Source organism: Styela clava, chromosome 7, assembly GCF_964204865.1.
Source record: "Styela clava chromosome 7, kaStyClav1.hap1.2, whole genome shotgun sequence".
In the NCBI taxonomy this organism is placed as follows: Eukaryota; Metazoa; Chordata; class Ascidiacea; order Stolidobranchia; family Styelidae; genus Styela; species Styela clava.
The window spans coordinates 11,934,351-11,950,693 of NC_135256.1; the positions used below are offsets into that span (position 1 = coordinate 11,934,351).

Sequence of the window (16,343 nt, forward strand, 5' to 3'; positions counted from 1 at the left end):
TCCGAGCTTCCGCTTCTTGGTCTTCCTGATCTTTGTGCATCAACTACAGATCCAGTTTCCATGAATTTTTGAAGAATTTCGTAATTCTCCGTCGTAAAAATGCAGAATGCTTACTGTTTTATATGCTTCTTGCCAAACAGCAATTTTTCAACTCATTTCTCGGGGTAATCTCCTTGTCATTCTGTAGGTTATTGAATAATGCGAACAATACCTAAATTTTACTACTTATCCATACTATGTTTCCTGAAGAAATGAACGCTCTATGATGAGTACCAAAAAATCAAACCAAAATTAAAAGTGTATACTTACTTTTGAGACACCTGTATATCTTCGCTTCACTTCGCAATGATTCAATTGGTTTTTAAAATAAAGTATACAGTAATACATACAGTTGGCATGCATGACACTGTTGAAAACATTTATATATCTTTTTAACTTCTACGATATAATTATAGCACGTCGGGAATCTTACTCAAGAACTTTAACTTCATAGATATCGGCTCCCGAAGCATCAGGCGTCCACCCAAATGTTAATGTTGTCTCTGTAGTGCTGATTTCTGTAGGTTTGCTTGGATCCACCGGAGCTTTAAAAGAAAGTTATTGAGGGTTTATTATATATAAAAAAGAAAGATTGTGATATATACAAAAAATGTTGTAAATACCTGTCCTAAATTCATATTTTGTTTCAGCACTGGTTTGTCGTATTCCATCAGTAAATGAAGTTTTTGCAGTTACTGATGCCGTGTAATCAGTACCAGCCGTTACGCCATCAGTTGAGTCAAAATCTGCAAACCCATCTCTGAATTAGAAAAAGATAATTTGGTCTAACAAATAGTTGCAAAAAATATAAATTCGTCATTTTTTGTTTAGTCGCAAAACATGTTTCGACACGAAATTATAACGTCACTATCAGAGCTGCATAAAAACTCATATTTGCGATTGCTAAGAACAATAACTTGAAAGTTTGAAACCAAATATTTTTTATCTAAATGACACCACTCTAACCACATGTTGTTCGCTTGCGCCAAGAGGTTGAAAGCTCGTTTCGTTATTCTAAGAAAACTAACATTCTCAATAGAGTTTGTATACAAGTTTACGTTACTATTAAGTATGATACATACGAGACAGTGTTAGTCATTGGACTCCCACTTCCATCAGTACGCATAACTGTAACAAAATATGCTGCTGCTCCTGTAACTGTTGTCCATTGCAACCTGAAACTTGTCGTTTGAGACGATCCATCTCTCAGTGCAAGATCCGAAACTTGGCCAGGAACTATTTTATAGATATAAAACAAAAGTATGTAATGTTTACAAAAGTTATGACTTGATATGGTACATTAAATGATTATTGACTTTTATAAATATACTTTTATTTGAATGTTTTTAACTAGGTAGCTTAGATTCTTTGTTCCAGAAGAAATGTATCAGAGTATGAAGCAGTAGTATAGGGAGAACAGTTATATTTTCCAAATTCTTGTTGATGAAACTTTCCGAACATATCAGACATGACAATCAATTTGGTTGAATATACTTCATAAAGAATTTGAGACTGAAACAAACACATGTGTTTACCTGTTATCTGGTCAACTGCTCTGCTAGCTACACTGAATCCACCAGTATTTCGGGCACGAATTGTAATTGTGTAAACATATCCTGCTGTTAAGCCAATGAACGATTGCATAGTGGTTGTCGATGTTTTGTTTTGAGAAGGTCCATCAGGTGCTTTTTGTTTTAATATAACTTCATAACTAGTTGCACTTTTGGAAGAATTCCATGTAACCTGCATGCCGCTCATAGTTATACTATCTGTAACTATGTTTGTCGGAGAAGGTGGGGCTAAGAGAAAATATAAAAAGCTAAATAATACGTAATTTCAGAATAAAATTTGTCTATTAAAAGTCTAAAATTTTTCAGAAAAAATTGACAATTCGCAAACAAATATTTTGACAATTTATTCTGGTAATGAAATATTATTTATTTATTTAATTAGAAATAAAATTGACAACATAATACACTTAATGTAATACCTGTTATAAACGAGATTGTAATTGATGATCCATTTTGCACGACTCCAATGGCTTTAGACACTGCGTATATGGTAGCATTGTAATTTTCGCCATCTTCTATCCCCGATATTCCATTCCATGGATTATCACTATAAACCAAAATAATTTCAGCTGTTCTCTTTCTAATCTTATCATATTTATCTTTTACAACCAATGACAATAATTTGTAAGATTCATTAAGTTACCATACCCAACGATTCACGTTATCCTCACGTTTTTTTTTATTTTTTTATGAGAGAAATAACGTCAACTCACGTTATGGAATCCGTCATGATTTCTGTTCCATCTTTTACTATCGAAATTTCATAACTTGCTGCACCAATGGTTTCTGTCCATGTAAAAGGTATTGATCGTTGTTCCACATTTTCATAATCAACTTGAAAGTTTTGAACTTCACTCGGAACTGATAAATAAGAAAATAAGGGAAATTGATAAATAGAATACTTATACATAAGTTATATTTGATTGATATTGATGCATTGTTTTTTTCATCTAGGTCAATGGCAATAGTGATGGTAAAATTATAATATTGAAATATAACCTCTTTCCAGGGCCTCCATTAATGACGTCAAAGTATCATGTCCCACTTGTCCAACGCTTGTTATACACCCGTCCCCTTTTTAGCACACTATAATACACTATTTGTTTGAGACACCCACCACATATACCGTCAATGAATTCATCTCTCAACAAGTGGCAAGTAGTGGCACACAATTAGGAGATTTTTTTTAAATAATAAATACACTACTATATTGTAATAATATTCACTTTACCGGTTATTTGACTTAGGGTTACGCTTTTTGTACTGTTTCCTCCAGAATTTTCAGCCATGATAATAAAATCATATTCGTATCCAGGTTGCAAATCATTAATTGTTAAACTTGCGCCGACCACAGACTGAATTGTGGGGAAAGCTTTTGTTGGAGCCATTTGCGTTGTTCGCACGTAGTAGGTTTTTGCTGCACTCGATTCACTCCATGACATTGTAATGCTGGTTGTTGTAGCAGAAACATATGAGAGCGATGGTGCAAATGGAGCTGGAATAAAATTGAGAGGACATGTTATAACTGTATTTAACATTTATAACTTAAAATACATCATCTACATCTCTGCAAACGATATACACGAAGAATACAATTAAAATCATAATGTTGTGTAACGATTTCAGTAGAAAAATTTGTACGCGAATCTGTCTGTGGGCTCCAGAAGTGTGTGTACCAATATGGAGGTAACTAATTTAGTTCGCCTACTTTACATCAAGTTGTGTAAAGGGACTGAGACCTAAGGGGTATATTCACTTGGCGAACACAGACATTCCCCAAACTCGTAATGGGACTAAAGTAAGGAAAATCGGAATAAAATTATGTCCTAACCTTAACCTGGTACACTCACTATATGGGGGCACCGTTTGTATTCAGTCAATGAATCAAAGAAGGCAAAGCGACTGAAGAACTGGGAAAGTGTTTACCTGATATTTGTGATACGTTTTCAGTGCTAAATGAACTCTCTCCTGCTTCGTAGGTACATTTTACATATGCTTGATATGTAGTTGCAGTTTCAAGGCCGCAAAGGAGAGCAGATTTACTTGTTGAGTTCGCAGTCACAATCTGCAAGAATATGATATTCCATTTGGCAGCAAAGTACTTTTGTTATATACAGATATATGGGCTGTCTAATCTTAAGAGTATTTGTTCCTTATGAAGAATACTGAATGTGACAGTGGTTTCCAAAGTCGATTGACCGGGGACCCAATTAGAAGCGGAAGGATGCCCGCGTGCCGGGAGAGGGAAGCGCCCGCTAGCCAGTTAGTAAAAACATAAAGTGGTAAACTATTTCACCTATGTTCGGCGGGTCATAGTAAATTGTTACGCGGGCCGCAATTGGCCCATGGATCGCGGTCTGGGAACCACTGGTCTAGAACAACAACAATGCATAAAAACAAGTTTTCAGATATTATTGTAACTGGTCGTTCGATATCCTACTGGAAATCACTCACATTTGTTGAACTATTTTCAAGTTCTGCAGTGTATGAGATTGCTGATGATATTGTAGTCCATGATACAGTAAAACAAGTTTGATTGTGTACAGCGATGGAAACACTCGTTGGTGCGGGCAAGACTGTAAGAACAAAACGAGAGCATTTTATAATAGATTTCAATCTTTAAAAACGAGATCTCCTATCTGCGACGGTACGCTCAACATTCGAACGACTAAGTATCAATCATTATTATGATAATTCAAACAAAGTCTAAATCTTACGTGTTGAGCACTGAGGTATTTCGCTAGCAATTCCATTTCCAGCTGAGTTTGATGATAACACAGAAGCATTGTAAAAATTTCCAGTTACCACATTACAGACTTCAGCACCAGGTTTTGTGTTGTTTACTGTAACTACAACACCAGTTGCTGTTCCTTGATTTATTTCTGATGCGTATGACGTTGCAGAGTTGGCAGCATCCCATGTTAATGAGAAACAGGTTTCCGTTGAAGGCATGCACTGAAGATTTTGCACTTTTGCGGGAACTACGATAAAATGATAAAATAAGATCATCAACAATAGGATGTCAAATGTAATCACAAATATATCGTTTCATCATTATCGCGACAGCATTTTTCATTCATTTCATTTAATGAAATAATATTATAATAATCGCGATGAATGTACCTGTTGTTTGGATAATTTCAAAATAAGTTACTGAAGTGCCAACAGCATCCAAGTACGTTACAACCTCAAGTGTGTACTCAGTTCCTGCTGTCAGTTCTGTGAACTGTCTGCTGCGATGGGGCTGAAATAACCAAAGTTTGCTTGATTAGGTTTATTTGTACATGAAACGTTTGCTAATCATTTACCAATTAAGTGGGGTGAATGATATTTTGAATAAACAACGATTTGAGCAAATTGTTAATCATCTAATATTTTCAGACTTGTCCGATGGGATGGGATGGGACAGCAACCTTTTCCCCATGGGACACGAAAACTCTATGATTTTCGAGGAAATTATGGTAAAACATTTCGGTATGGATTTCGTGTCCATATATTTGAGCATAGCTCTCTTGTTAGTTATAAAGAGCAAAATATATTCATCATTAACAATATACTTCGCGAAGGGGCTGATGGACACATGTATAATAGTTATGAATATAAAGTTTACAAAGTCCGTAAATTTTGATGTTTCGCGTGTCTCTTCGTACATGTAGTCCTATTTAGTAGACGCTAAACCTAAGTTTAACAATTTTCATTGAATTTTATTTCAATGGGAATCCCATGGGATGGGACAGGCATGATTGCTATGGGATGGGAATGGAACAGATAAATATGTCCCATGAACTAGCCTGAATATTTCAGACAGTAACGTGCGTAGAAAGTTAAATAACTAAGACACATTTCAGCACGAAACGAGTGAAATATGGCAGGATAAAATCAAAAAGTTGCAGTGCTTATCCTCTTTTACGGTCCGCTAACAAATATTGAATTTGAGAACTTTTTGAATTTTAGAACAAGCATTTTATTTAAATTTTGAATTAAATGTAAATATCCTACCAACTGTTGGTTTTGTGCAGGTCCTCCGAGTGAAATTGAACTTGTGTATGTCATGCTCGGGTTGTTTGATAATGCATTCCATGACAATGTTATGGTATCGGCAGTAACAACGTCAACAGAAAAAAAATCTGAATTGAATCGCAATAGTTAACAGATGAATAACTGATAATTCATACTTAATATGTAAATTACAAAATGTGGTTTTCTATTGCATGCCAAGTATATTTTCATGAGTATTTCCCTCCACATACCTACATTTTATATTTAATCGAATCGGATTTTAAAATACGATTCTTGCATAAAATACCGCTAAAGGCAGAGCGGGTAATACCATTACCACGGACCACAATTCATAAGCCAATTAATTCTGATAGTTTATAATTAGAATTATGATTTACTTGTCAAGCTATCATATCGTTGGCAATATTTCTTATTGGGAAAGTGTAGTAATATCACAAATATTCACTTCGTTTCGCCGATAGTTGGAATTCGGTATTAACAAAAATATAATATGAAAAAAGATTCTTATTTTGTGCATAGGAACATTGCGCGAGTGCATACAATTCATTAGTAATATTTCTTTTGTCTTATATCGAGTTATTATCAGTAAACAAAAAATTGAACCTACTTACAGTCAAAAATCATTTCTTACTTGTTGATGCAGGACTAGAGTAAGCACTAGTCAGTATGTCTGTCTTATACGCGACTGAAACATTGTAAATTGTATCAAGCGGAGTTGCTTCAATGTAAGTTGTATTCGACGTTGTTTCTACTATTCTCTCCACAGTACCAGTAACATATTTTACAACATAAGTGACTGGTGTTCCGCCTTGCAATGAAACAGTGTCGCATACAAAATTAAATCCGGTTTTGATAACGTTGAAAAGAATTAAGCCAGACACGGTTTCAGGACCTGAAAAGAATATTTATAGTTACTGCTTAAAGGATTCACATAGCATTGGTTTTTGCAAAAACTTAAATCATAATGAACCTTTCCCCGAGCATCAACTTCCTTGTTTACTTCGTGTCATTGGCCAATTAGCAAGATGTATAAAGTGACGTAACTAATGCTCTCTTTTCTCATCCGCTCAGATACTTTTTTCAATCAGACAGATTTTCATGCGCGGTCGTAAACATTACCTCGTTTTCGCGTTTTTGAACTCTATTCGTTAGTTTTTTAGTTGTGTTTCGAAAATTTAAATATAAATCAGATAATGCAATGATCACTCTGTCTTCCTAGGAGTTTTGATTTTATTGCAGTAATAAAAAATTAGTGTAGAAATAGCTGTGATAGACTAGACAAAAATTCTTTACCGGTACTTTTAAAAAACAGATTGTTGTATGCGATGAATCATAATGATGGTTTGAAACGCATACCCCATTCTACAGGCGTCAACTCGCGAAACCACTCTTGAAATAAGCCCCGAAAATTTTGCAATGGTAAAGTAGAGGAAGAATTTTTCGGGGGTCAAAGGTCGGGGAAAGGTAAATTCTATCACATTTAAATTTTGAATCCATAACGAAATAGATCTTATATATATAATATAAAACAGTTAAATATCATTTTTTTTGTAATAATAGAAATACAGCTATCGCGGGCTTATGATCCTCCAAATGGACCACAATACAATGCGCCATATAGGATCAGAATAGGATTTGAAATCTACCAACCAATCACTTTCTAAACATCTCTGTGCAGTGTGAATCCTAACCTTTGTAGTTGGTTGGAAGACCATTTGACATGCAGATAGCGGTTGAACCTAGCCTACTTACGCAATTCTAGCATTTTTCGTATTTTGGGAATGGTGGGGACCATGAGTACTAGTATGGGGGTTACGAGTCATAAAAGGGAACGACTGCTATAAAGATTCCAGGTTCGATTATTTTGATATTTTGGGTTCATTTGAATGATTATTCAAAATATTCGGTCTTTATTTACCAAGAGTTACAGTATCTGAAGATTCTGTTCCATTCACGCCACCAACTTCTGCCTGCACAGTTACAAGTAAAGTTGAAGCTGGAGTCAATCCGGTAATATCCTTAGTCAGTTTATTATTGACAACATCAGCTGCTGTTAACGTTTCTCTTGTCGTGGAGGTGTCATTCAAGGTTATATAGTAATTGTCTGCTGCGCTTACTGCATCAAACTCTACACGAATACCGGTGCCTCCCATTGAGCTGAGACTGATAGACGGAGTCTTGGCAACTGCAATTTTAATTTGAACGTCATTATATTTAAAATAAATTTTGACTGAGATTCACGATAGCCCAGCACAAAAAAAATTAATTTTAGACCAGGGGTGTGCAATCCTTTTTTTGTCAGTGAGCTATATAACCAACTTCGAACATCCAGCCGGCCTACATATTTAGTTTATCCATGCGAGAAGAGCGAAAGAAGAGAATGCGGCTATCGCTTAGCCTTGCAGTAAGTAAGAAAGACATCGGTCAAAACGGCGAACGATGTAACGCAGCGACAAGGACAAAAACAATGTGTGTTTTTACCTACGTGAGCGACTTTTTAAACGTTTTTGAACATTTGTATTTTATGCTCGATGGGAAAAATCTGGGTGTTGACAAAGGCAATACTATATGGTCTGTTGCACACCCTCGTTTTAGATTAAATTATTTTGACAATTTGCTAGACGATATTCAAATAAGTTAAATGAGCAACTAGTCGAATTAGTCTATTCTATCATCTACGCGTATATGAAATATTGTACAGTAAATGAATAAATCTCGTTTTCTGAGGTTGCTTATGAAAAAATGATAGATTATATATTAAAAATGTTTGTATTAATTATTTTTTTTCATTTCATTGTTAGAATGTTAAAATTTGAACAAACTCACGTGTAGTAATAGTCAAGGGAGGATCGGTAGATGAAGTAATTTGTGTTCCTACGATTGCACGAACTGTGGCTGCACAAGCTGTGTTGGGTGATAAACTGTCCACATTCGCAGATGTTGATGTTACGTATTGTGGAGGAGATGTCACATTGTTACATTGAACTGGAATAATTAGAAAAATATTTGCTTCTATTTGTAACATTTTCAATGGGTCAGTCTTCCACAGAAATAATATTCAGTTGTAAACATGTTGCGCTATATGTTCGATATAACAAATATTGTTTTCCATTATGCTGAACTAAATTCGTCGGATGAAACTTAGAAGTATTTTTTATATTAGTGATTTTCCATGAAGTTCGTGTTGTACTACAAAGAGTACAACACGAACGGACGAAAATCCTTCATCCACTTTTAACAAAAATTAATTTGAAATTTGTTGCGTGTGACCGTAAACAGATATATATAGCATTTTGACAAAAAAAAAACTTAGAATAATTTTGTTACTGTTTTTCATATCAACATACTTTCCAGAAGATATTTTGTTGCGCCAGTCACTGGATCCCAAGTTGCGGTAAATCCATCAGTAGTTGCCGAATTCAAACGGAAATTGGCTGGAGGGCTAACAGAACTTGTGGTACCTGTGCAAAGATAGTAAAATATTATTAAGACTTTTTAAAAGTATCCTGAATGTCAATGACGATTGTACTATTTTGTGACTACTAACTTTGCTTCAGAAAAACTAAGGAAATGTGTATAAAACTGGCTTACTCTCAGATATACTGCCACTTGTGACCGTTGCCCCTGAAATAGTCAAAGGCGACGATGTATTTTTCTCAATTTCCATCAATGCTTCAACACTTCCGGCGCTAAATATAAAACATAATTGGTTGTCACTGTATGAAAAAGTTTTCTATTTTCTCATGGAATCACGACCTCGCTTTTTTCGTAGGACAGATGTGGGGAAAGTGGTACGAGTGGTTGAAACGGGGTAAATGTAGGATAACTGGAACGTGTGTGAAAAAAGGGACGCGACAATTTTGATGTACCGTTTTATCAGCCTGGTTCGCTCATTATATACTTTGTCTGGTGATGGATGAGTAAATCGAACACATTTTCAAAGTAAACATCTTTTAAAAAAAGAAAGCCGTCTGAAATTGAAGAAAGTGCAGAAATCTCAACTCACAAAAAATCATGGATGGTAATATTGATGTAGTATCCTGGCAATGCACTTCCAAATCTCGATCTGAATGTATTTGATGTTGATACAAAATTTTCGCTTGTTCTATCCTGCAAATCCGTCGAGTATGTCAAATCAGTTAACACCATGAATATTACAACGGGGGCCGTTTCTATAAAAGAATGCATTAATAGTGTGAAATTATGGTTCATTATATAGACCGATGCATTAATAGAGTGGCGAACGTTGACTTTGCCGGTAAAAATGTAAGAGTAAAGCCACGTGCCGCTATATCACTTCGGGTGTAATTAAGAGAACGGTCCCCTAAAAAGCATATTTTAGCTTCCTACATAGTCATCGATGCTTGTCTGAGTCATATTAGTACATTAGTCACATTGAACACAAAAGTTAGAAGCACTGATTTTTGCAGCATGAGACATACGCCGTTTACATATGACAAATGTATAATAAGGAAAAGGGCGATTTTTTTCAAGATATCTCATAATTATCTAATTTGCACTACTGGTGCGTTCAAGATAATAATTTCTCAAAACACCAATTATTTTACAAAACATCGAATGTTCAATTTATTTTCAGAAGTATCTTGTTAAATAATATACGTGCTCACTTGTTTCAATGTTTAGTGTTGTACTTTCCGAACCAGAAACTGATGCACCGTTCTGAAGTTTCGTAATCCTTGCGGTAATGGTATATTTTGTTCCTTCTACCAAATTAGTGAAAGATGATATTTGAGTACTTTTTACAGTTTTTGATTCTTTCAACGTCCCATCTGTGTTGTAGATTTTAGTCTACAAAAATCCGTAGAACATTAGCATTTGTCGAATTGTTGCTATCTACCTACATATAAAAGCATTCTGTCTACCACATGGATGGCGAACCACTGACCCGCGAGTCACAAAGTGACCCACCGCGTTTTATTCGTAAAAACCGGCGTTGAATTGATACAACAATAACTAAACTATTGCGATGCGATCGCTCATATTCAAATTGTTAATTTTCGGGCCGGTAATTTTCAAAGCCCCTAATCTTGGACGCATGTCTGCACTGTTGTGTACCGTTATTCAGCTATAGGCGCTGACATCGTTCTTGACATACCAATGCAATTGATTTGTTCATTTCTCGCAACGTCTTGTCTCTTTTGGAAGTGCATCTGCAGACTGTTTTAGGGGTTATACGACAACTAGATGCTAATTTGCATTTGATTAGTTTCTCGCCTACAGTGCCGTTACGAAAACAAAATATTTCAGACTTGAAATAAAAACCTATAGATCTGAAATAACAATGGGGCAGTGTAAAAGTGCTTTAATGTGGTTTGAAAGCTGATCGGAAAATATAACACTATCAGAGTGGAATTCCCTCCAAACTCTTTGGAACCGTAAAATAATTTGTCGCATCATCCTGAACGTTTTTGGTAATTCATATGCGTGATTTCGTACTCTAATAATTTCATAAAATCGAGTGCCATAATAAGTCCTTGATAGGAGTGCTGCATTAGTAAAGCCCAAAACTACACCAACATCAACAGAACTTTATAAGATTTGTTTCAGAAGTTTCTTATATAGATACTAACATTGATTAAATATCTGTGACCCACTCTCTGCTGTTTCGCGATAAAAATATAATTTTTGACCCATTCATTGAAAAAGGTTCGCCATCCCTGGTCTACCACATCAAATCATATGACTGTCATTTAGAGCCGTGTTAAAATGTGTGCGAATTAGAAAAATAATTCGCAAAGAAAAAAAGTTCGTTCAACTTTAGTGTTTGCTAAAAATAAAAAGAATTTATGAGTCAGGGAGAAATTAGCATCTGACACATATTAGGGTCAACCAAAATAAAGTCAAAATAACACAAAGGAAAAATACAAGCATTCAAAATATCCTAAAATGGTTCAATTTTTTCTCACATCACCCAGTGCTTATGCTATATATTACATTATGAAAGACAAGTATTAAACTTTTTGTTATAGCTTAGTTAACCGTCTAGTGGAGACATTTGAGCGCAATATCGTCTTTAATAAAAATTTACCTCATATTCCTGATGTGGTAGGTCTGACTTTATTTCAAAAATGACCAAGTTTGTTGAGACGTAAATCCATTCAGGAGCAGAAAGAGTTTCCAGTTCTGAAAATAAAATTGAAAAAAATTAAAGTAAAACAATGTTGCCAAAAATACAAGCTTTGTAATAGAAGTAAAATAGTAAAATAGAAGTAAAATACCTACGAAAGGAAAATAATTAAAAATTTAAACCTTGACATGTTCCTGGTAAATAAGGATTCCCGTTGTATCCATTCTTACAAGCACACGAATAACTTGCTTCACTATTGGTGCAATTGGTGTTTCTGGTGCAATTGTTAGGATATCCCGAAGCACATTCGTCAATATCTATATATAGTACAGAAGGTAAATTTTAATCGCTAAAATTTTTTATTACATGAATTTGTGGCGTGGGAAACATTCTCACTCAGCATACATTTCAAAAAATTGTTGTGAACTACATGCTTGTTATGGCCCACAGAAACTACGTCTGAAATTGTTCCTGTCGGCCGTGATTTGCGGAGCGCCAAAAAAACCGTTAACTACAAAATGCACTTGTTGGTAGGTAAATATGGATAACATCCTTAATAAATGTTAGTAGTATTGAACTTTAGAATTAATTCTGGGGTGCTAATATACGCCAGCACGTGGACCTTTGTACAAATTTGATCACTGCAAAATACAAAAATATACCTGTGCAGATTATACCGTTTCCGGAATATCCAGAGTTGCAAGAACAACTGAAACCGCCTTCCACATTTGTACATTTACCATTGTTGCTACAGAAACTTAGACCTTCGGTACACTCGTCGATATCTTGATAAAGAGATTTCTTAACGTTTTTAGAAATTTTTGCTGAGTGTAAATCGTGAATAGTATTTGTAAATGTGGGAAGACGCGCTTTTGTCAATATTTGAAAATAAATGGTAGGATATATAAAAATATTTGTTTTTTTTATTAGTTTTGTGAAAAATTTTGACTTGAAGAATAGAATTCACCTTATATTGCAAGCAACAATTACCACAAATCGCCAAATATTTTTTACAACTTGCTTTATTAAAACAGTCGACTGATCAATATACTCAAAAACCCTCGTCTTAGTCTAATCTACAAATTTTAAGCTTCTTTAATTAACACCTTACTCAGTTTAGTTAACACGACTATGCATACGTTGAATAACTGAACTTAACAAGTGTGCTTTAATCCCTATATGGAATTTTCATTAATGAATAATTCATACGTTGGATGACGCAAAAACTACCGTACAACAAATTTATTTTTTATCAGATGTATTGACTGATCACATTGTTTGATACAAACCTGTACATGTAATTCCATTTCCTGTGTATCCAGATATGCAAGTGCAAGTGAATGATCCTATGGTATTTTGACATTGTGCATTTTCACTGCAAGTATTCGTTCCGGAACTTACGCATTCATCTGTATCTAACAATATAATGTATTTTGTCAACTATTAGATTAATGTTATCGTTAAATTTGTTGCGGAAAGATGCTCAAATCACAAATTAAGAAATGAACATATTCAAATTATTCCTAAATAGAAGTAGTTCGCGGAGCATGGCCAAAACTAAAAATCAAAAAATGAAAACACAGCATAAAACTCAAGGATGGTATTTTATACCTGTGACGCAGTCTTGTTTTGTGGCAATGGCACTTTCACATTGACTATTAGCGGATTTTAAAGTTACAGTGTATTTCGTTCCAGCAGTAAGCCTACAAATATCCGCAGTTCTATCACCGAATGAAATATTAACTGATGCAAATTGATTCTCAATCACTGATGCCATGTACGATGTTGCAGATAAAGATTCATCCCAAGTCACTGTTATGCACTCCAATGTTTTTGGTGAACACACAAGATTTTGTACCACTGGCGGACCTGAATTAAAACAATTCGATATTTATCTTATTTTTATCATTTTTACAATTATATTTGACAAAAATTATATCAATCACGGAATGTCAACTGCATTCAAATACTAGCGACAACAACAACAATCTTTAACCACTGAAAATTTCAAATCAATTGGTGCTGTAGTTAAAAAGGAAAGCGATCTTTTCACAATAACAACAAGAAATCTAACAACAACAAGAACAACATAATAACAAAACGATTCATAGATCCACTTTGTGTCCAATAACACAAAGGATAGATATGGGGAAGATATAAATGTCAGAAACCGCACACTGAAACGATTTCGCAACATAAGAGTTAGCTGAGAAACATGACATCCGAGCTTAACGCAATGTATTCAGCAAATTAAAACCCAATTTATCACAAGTTTGGACGCATGTGTTTTAATATAGAAATACTGTGTTTCGTTGAAGAGAAGCGGTCTTTTGAAAATGTTATGTAAAACCCAAGAAATAAGCGATATCAGTTCTTATCAAAATTAAATGTTCCTCAAAAAAGATTCCATTTTGGACCCGTTATCATTAGCATGTGAATGCTTAAAATTCGAAATGATAAATAATAATGAAATTGCACTGTGTGAACAAAGTAGCACCACGTTTGTTACCCTTACATGTGATCTGTGGAATGGTAAACAAGATTGTGCCATCCACTGAAACCTGAATTGTGTGTTCAACTCCACTTGTTAGTCCAGAAAATGTTTTGGTTGTTGTTGCCTGGAAAAAGTCATTTATACAAATTAATTGAGTATTGATAAAAGAGTTGCAAGTGACCAGGTACGCACTAAGAGCTATGTTTAGGCTAATCGAGATGGTTGCAATAGATATGTCAGTTAATAACGTGGCGAATTTGAATCAGCATTGTCATAGCAACAGTATGTCGGAAACAAAATTAACAAAACTGAATTTCACGGGGAAAATTTGTTTAATCGTTGTTATAATCATATTAACATTATGTATTATATTTGACATACTAACCTGTTCGCTCGAACTCGGCCCAGGAAATATTGAAACTTCGTAAGTGGTTGCAGTTTTAAAAGTATTCCAAGATAAAGATATGCTTTTATCCGTAACTCCAGTCACATTCCATAATTCTGCAGCAATGAGTAGAGAGAATTTAAACAACAACAACAATGGTGTATACAAACAAAATTAAAAATGGGATTTCTGCGAAAAATAAAAAATAGCATCCTTACTTGTTTTTGCGGAAGCAGAGAACGGTGAAAGTATAGCTGTTTTGTACGCCACTGATACGCTGTAGTCTGTTGTAACTGGGTTTGCAGCCACGATAAACTCATTAGTTTTGTTTGTAATGTATTCCTGGGTTCCAGATAACGATGTATACTTGATTACATAAACAGTGTAAATTGCTGGTACTATAGTCACTGAATTGAATTCAACGCTGAAACCATCTTTTGTGACGTTGTAAATAGCTAATCCAGAAACAGTTTCAGGACCTGAAATATCGTGATCTCATTATTTTGTGGAATTGAAAAAAATTCACTGCATTCATATGCAATATAATAGGATGCATAGACCTTCAGCTCATTAAATGAGTATTTACAATGCGTATTCTCGCTTTTCGCTTCAAAGCAAACCTTGTACAAGCTTTCACTGGTATCTTATAATCTGTAACGATCTACCATTTTTAAAAGTAGTGAAACCTTCTCGGTTCGGCCTTGCCTAACCAATTCATTATACTCTGGGTGAAGTGGTCGGCATAGGATATGAACCCGAAATATGTAACTCCAAATTGTTCAGTCTAATGCTCAGACCACTAGGCCATTGGGACCCCCTTAATTAAATATATCATCCTATCGACACTCAGTTGGTTAAGCATCATGATCTTCGCAATCGCAAAGATATCGGTCATTTCACCAATAGATCATACCATGTCCTGTTTATGTCTGTTCTTAACTTTCTTAGAATATAATTCACCGATTTTACTCATAAAAATGATAGGGTTTAATTAATTCACCTGTGGTGGCAGAAGTTCTCGACTCGGTGCTGTTCATTCCCCCGACGTCAGCTACAATTCCAATATCATATAATGTATTTGCTGTCAAGCCATCAACTTGCTTACTAAATGTTCCGTTCACTTCATTATCGGCAGAAATCGTGAAGTCAAATTCAGGATAATTTTTGAAAGTGATATAGTAGGTTTCTGCTGTATCTACTTCGTCGAACGTCACAATAATAGAATTCCCAGTTAGCACCGTGATGGAAAAATCTGCGGGGCCCTCCGCCACTGTTGATAAGATTTTGAAAATTAAAAGGGAAAATCAAATTGGGACAACAGTATAAAATTTAAATTTGTGTAACACAGGCTGTAGACGTAGCTAAAATATGTTGACAATTCAAGAAATATATCTGTAATATATTCTACAAATTTTTCTTGATTTGTTTCGTTTTTAATCATTTTGTGAGCTTTTCGTACAATTGCGAGTACTCCCGTAGTGTGTGTACCCCCCTGGTAGGAGTCAGGCCATAATTTCATTCCGAATTTCCTTATTTTAGTTCTATCACGAGTTCGGGAACTGTCTGTATTAGCCAAGTGAATAAACCCCCTGCCCATAGGCTTGAGTAGGCGAACAAAATCAGTTACTTCCATATTGGTACAGACACTTCTGGAGCGCCCAATTGCGTACAGAATATAGAGAAGTTTTACACTAGATTTCTAATATATGAGTTTGTATTGCACTGTCTATACAAATTTGATATTAC

At 34.9% G+C, this 16,343-nt stretch overlaps 1 protein-coding gene across 2 annotated transcripts in view; it reads right to left on the reverse strand.

Annotated features, from left to right (window-relative positions):
- The window catches only part of LOC120328585 (uncharacterized), a 45,351-nt gene that overhangs the window by 13,654 nt on the left and 15,354 nt on the right, over window positions 1–16,343 (reverse strand). For both annotated transcript variants that reach the window (XM_078114220.1, XM_078114221.1), the window contains 28 exons: window positions 15,598–15,867; window positions 14,816–15,076; window positions 14,598–14,713; window positions 14,234–14,336; window positions 13,330–13,587; window positions 13,008–13,133; window positions 12,381–12,503; window positions 11,901–12,035; window positions 11,680–11,774; window positions 10,259–10,439; window positions 9,637–9,802; window positions 9,222–9,319; window positions 8,978–9,091; window positions 8,457–8,615; window positions 7,549–7,815; window positions 6,262–6,522; window positions 5,610–5,737; window positions 4,734–4,854; window positions 4,328–4,591; window positions 4,065–4,186; window positions 3,537–3,675; window positions 2,842–3,105; window positions 2,324–2,471; window positions 2,030–2,157; window positions 1,575–1,838; window positions 1,122–1,275; window positions 663–799; window positions 473–584 (listed from right to left, as the gene is read on the reverse strand). In XM_078114220.1, coding sequence (XP_077970346.1) covers window positions 473–584; window positions 663–799; window positions 1,122–1,275; window positions 1,575–1,838; window positions 2,030–2,157; window positions 2,324–2,471; window positions 2,842–3,105; window positions 3,537–3,675; window positions 4,065–4,186; window positions 4,328–4,591; window positions 4,734–4,854; window positions 5,610–5,737; window positions 6,262–6,522; window positions 7,549–7,815; window positions 8,457–8,615; window positions 8,978–9,091; window positions 9,222–9,319; window positions 9,637–9,802; window positions 10,259–10,439; window positions 11,680–11,774; window positions 11,901–12,035; window positions 12,381–12,503; window positions 13,008–13,133; window positions 13,330–13,587; window positions 14,234–14,336; window positions 14,598–14,713; window positions 14,816–15,076; window positions 15,598–15,867 — 4,714 coding nt within the window. The remainder of the gene's footprint in view (window positions 1–472; window positions 585–662; window positions 800–1,121; window positions 1,276–1,574; window positions 1,839–2,029; window positions 2,158–2,323; window positions 2,472–2,841; window positions 3,106–3,536; window positions 3,676–4,064; window positions 4,187–4,327; window positions 4,592–4,733; window positions 4,855–5,609; window positions 5,738–6,261; window positions 6,523–7,548; window positions 7,816–8,456; window positions 8,616–8,977; window positions 9,092–9,221; window positions 9,320–9,636; window positions 9,803–10,258; window positions 10,440–11,679; window positions 11,775–11,900; window positions 12,036–12,380; window positions 12,504–13,007; window positions 13,134–13,329; window positions 13,588–14,233; window positions 14,337–14,597; window positions 14,714–14,815; window positions 15,077–15,597; window positions 15,868–16,343) is intronic.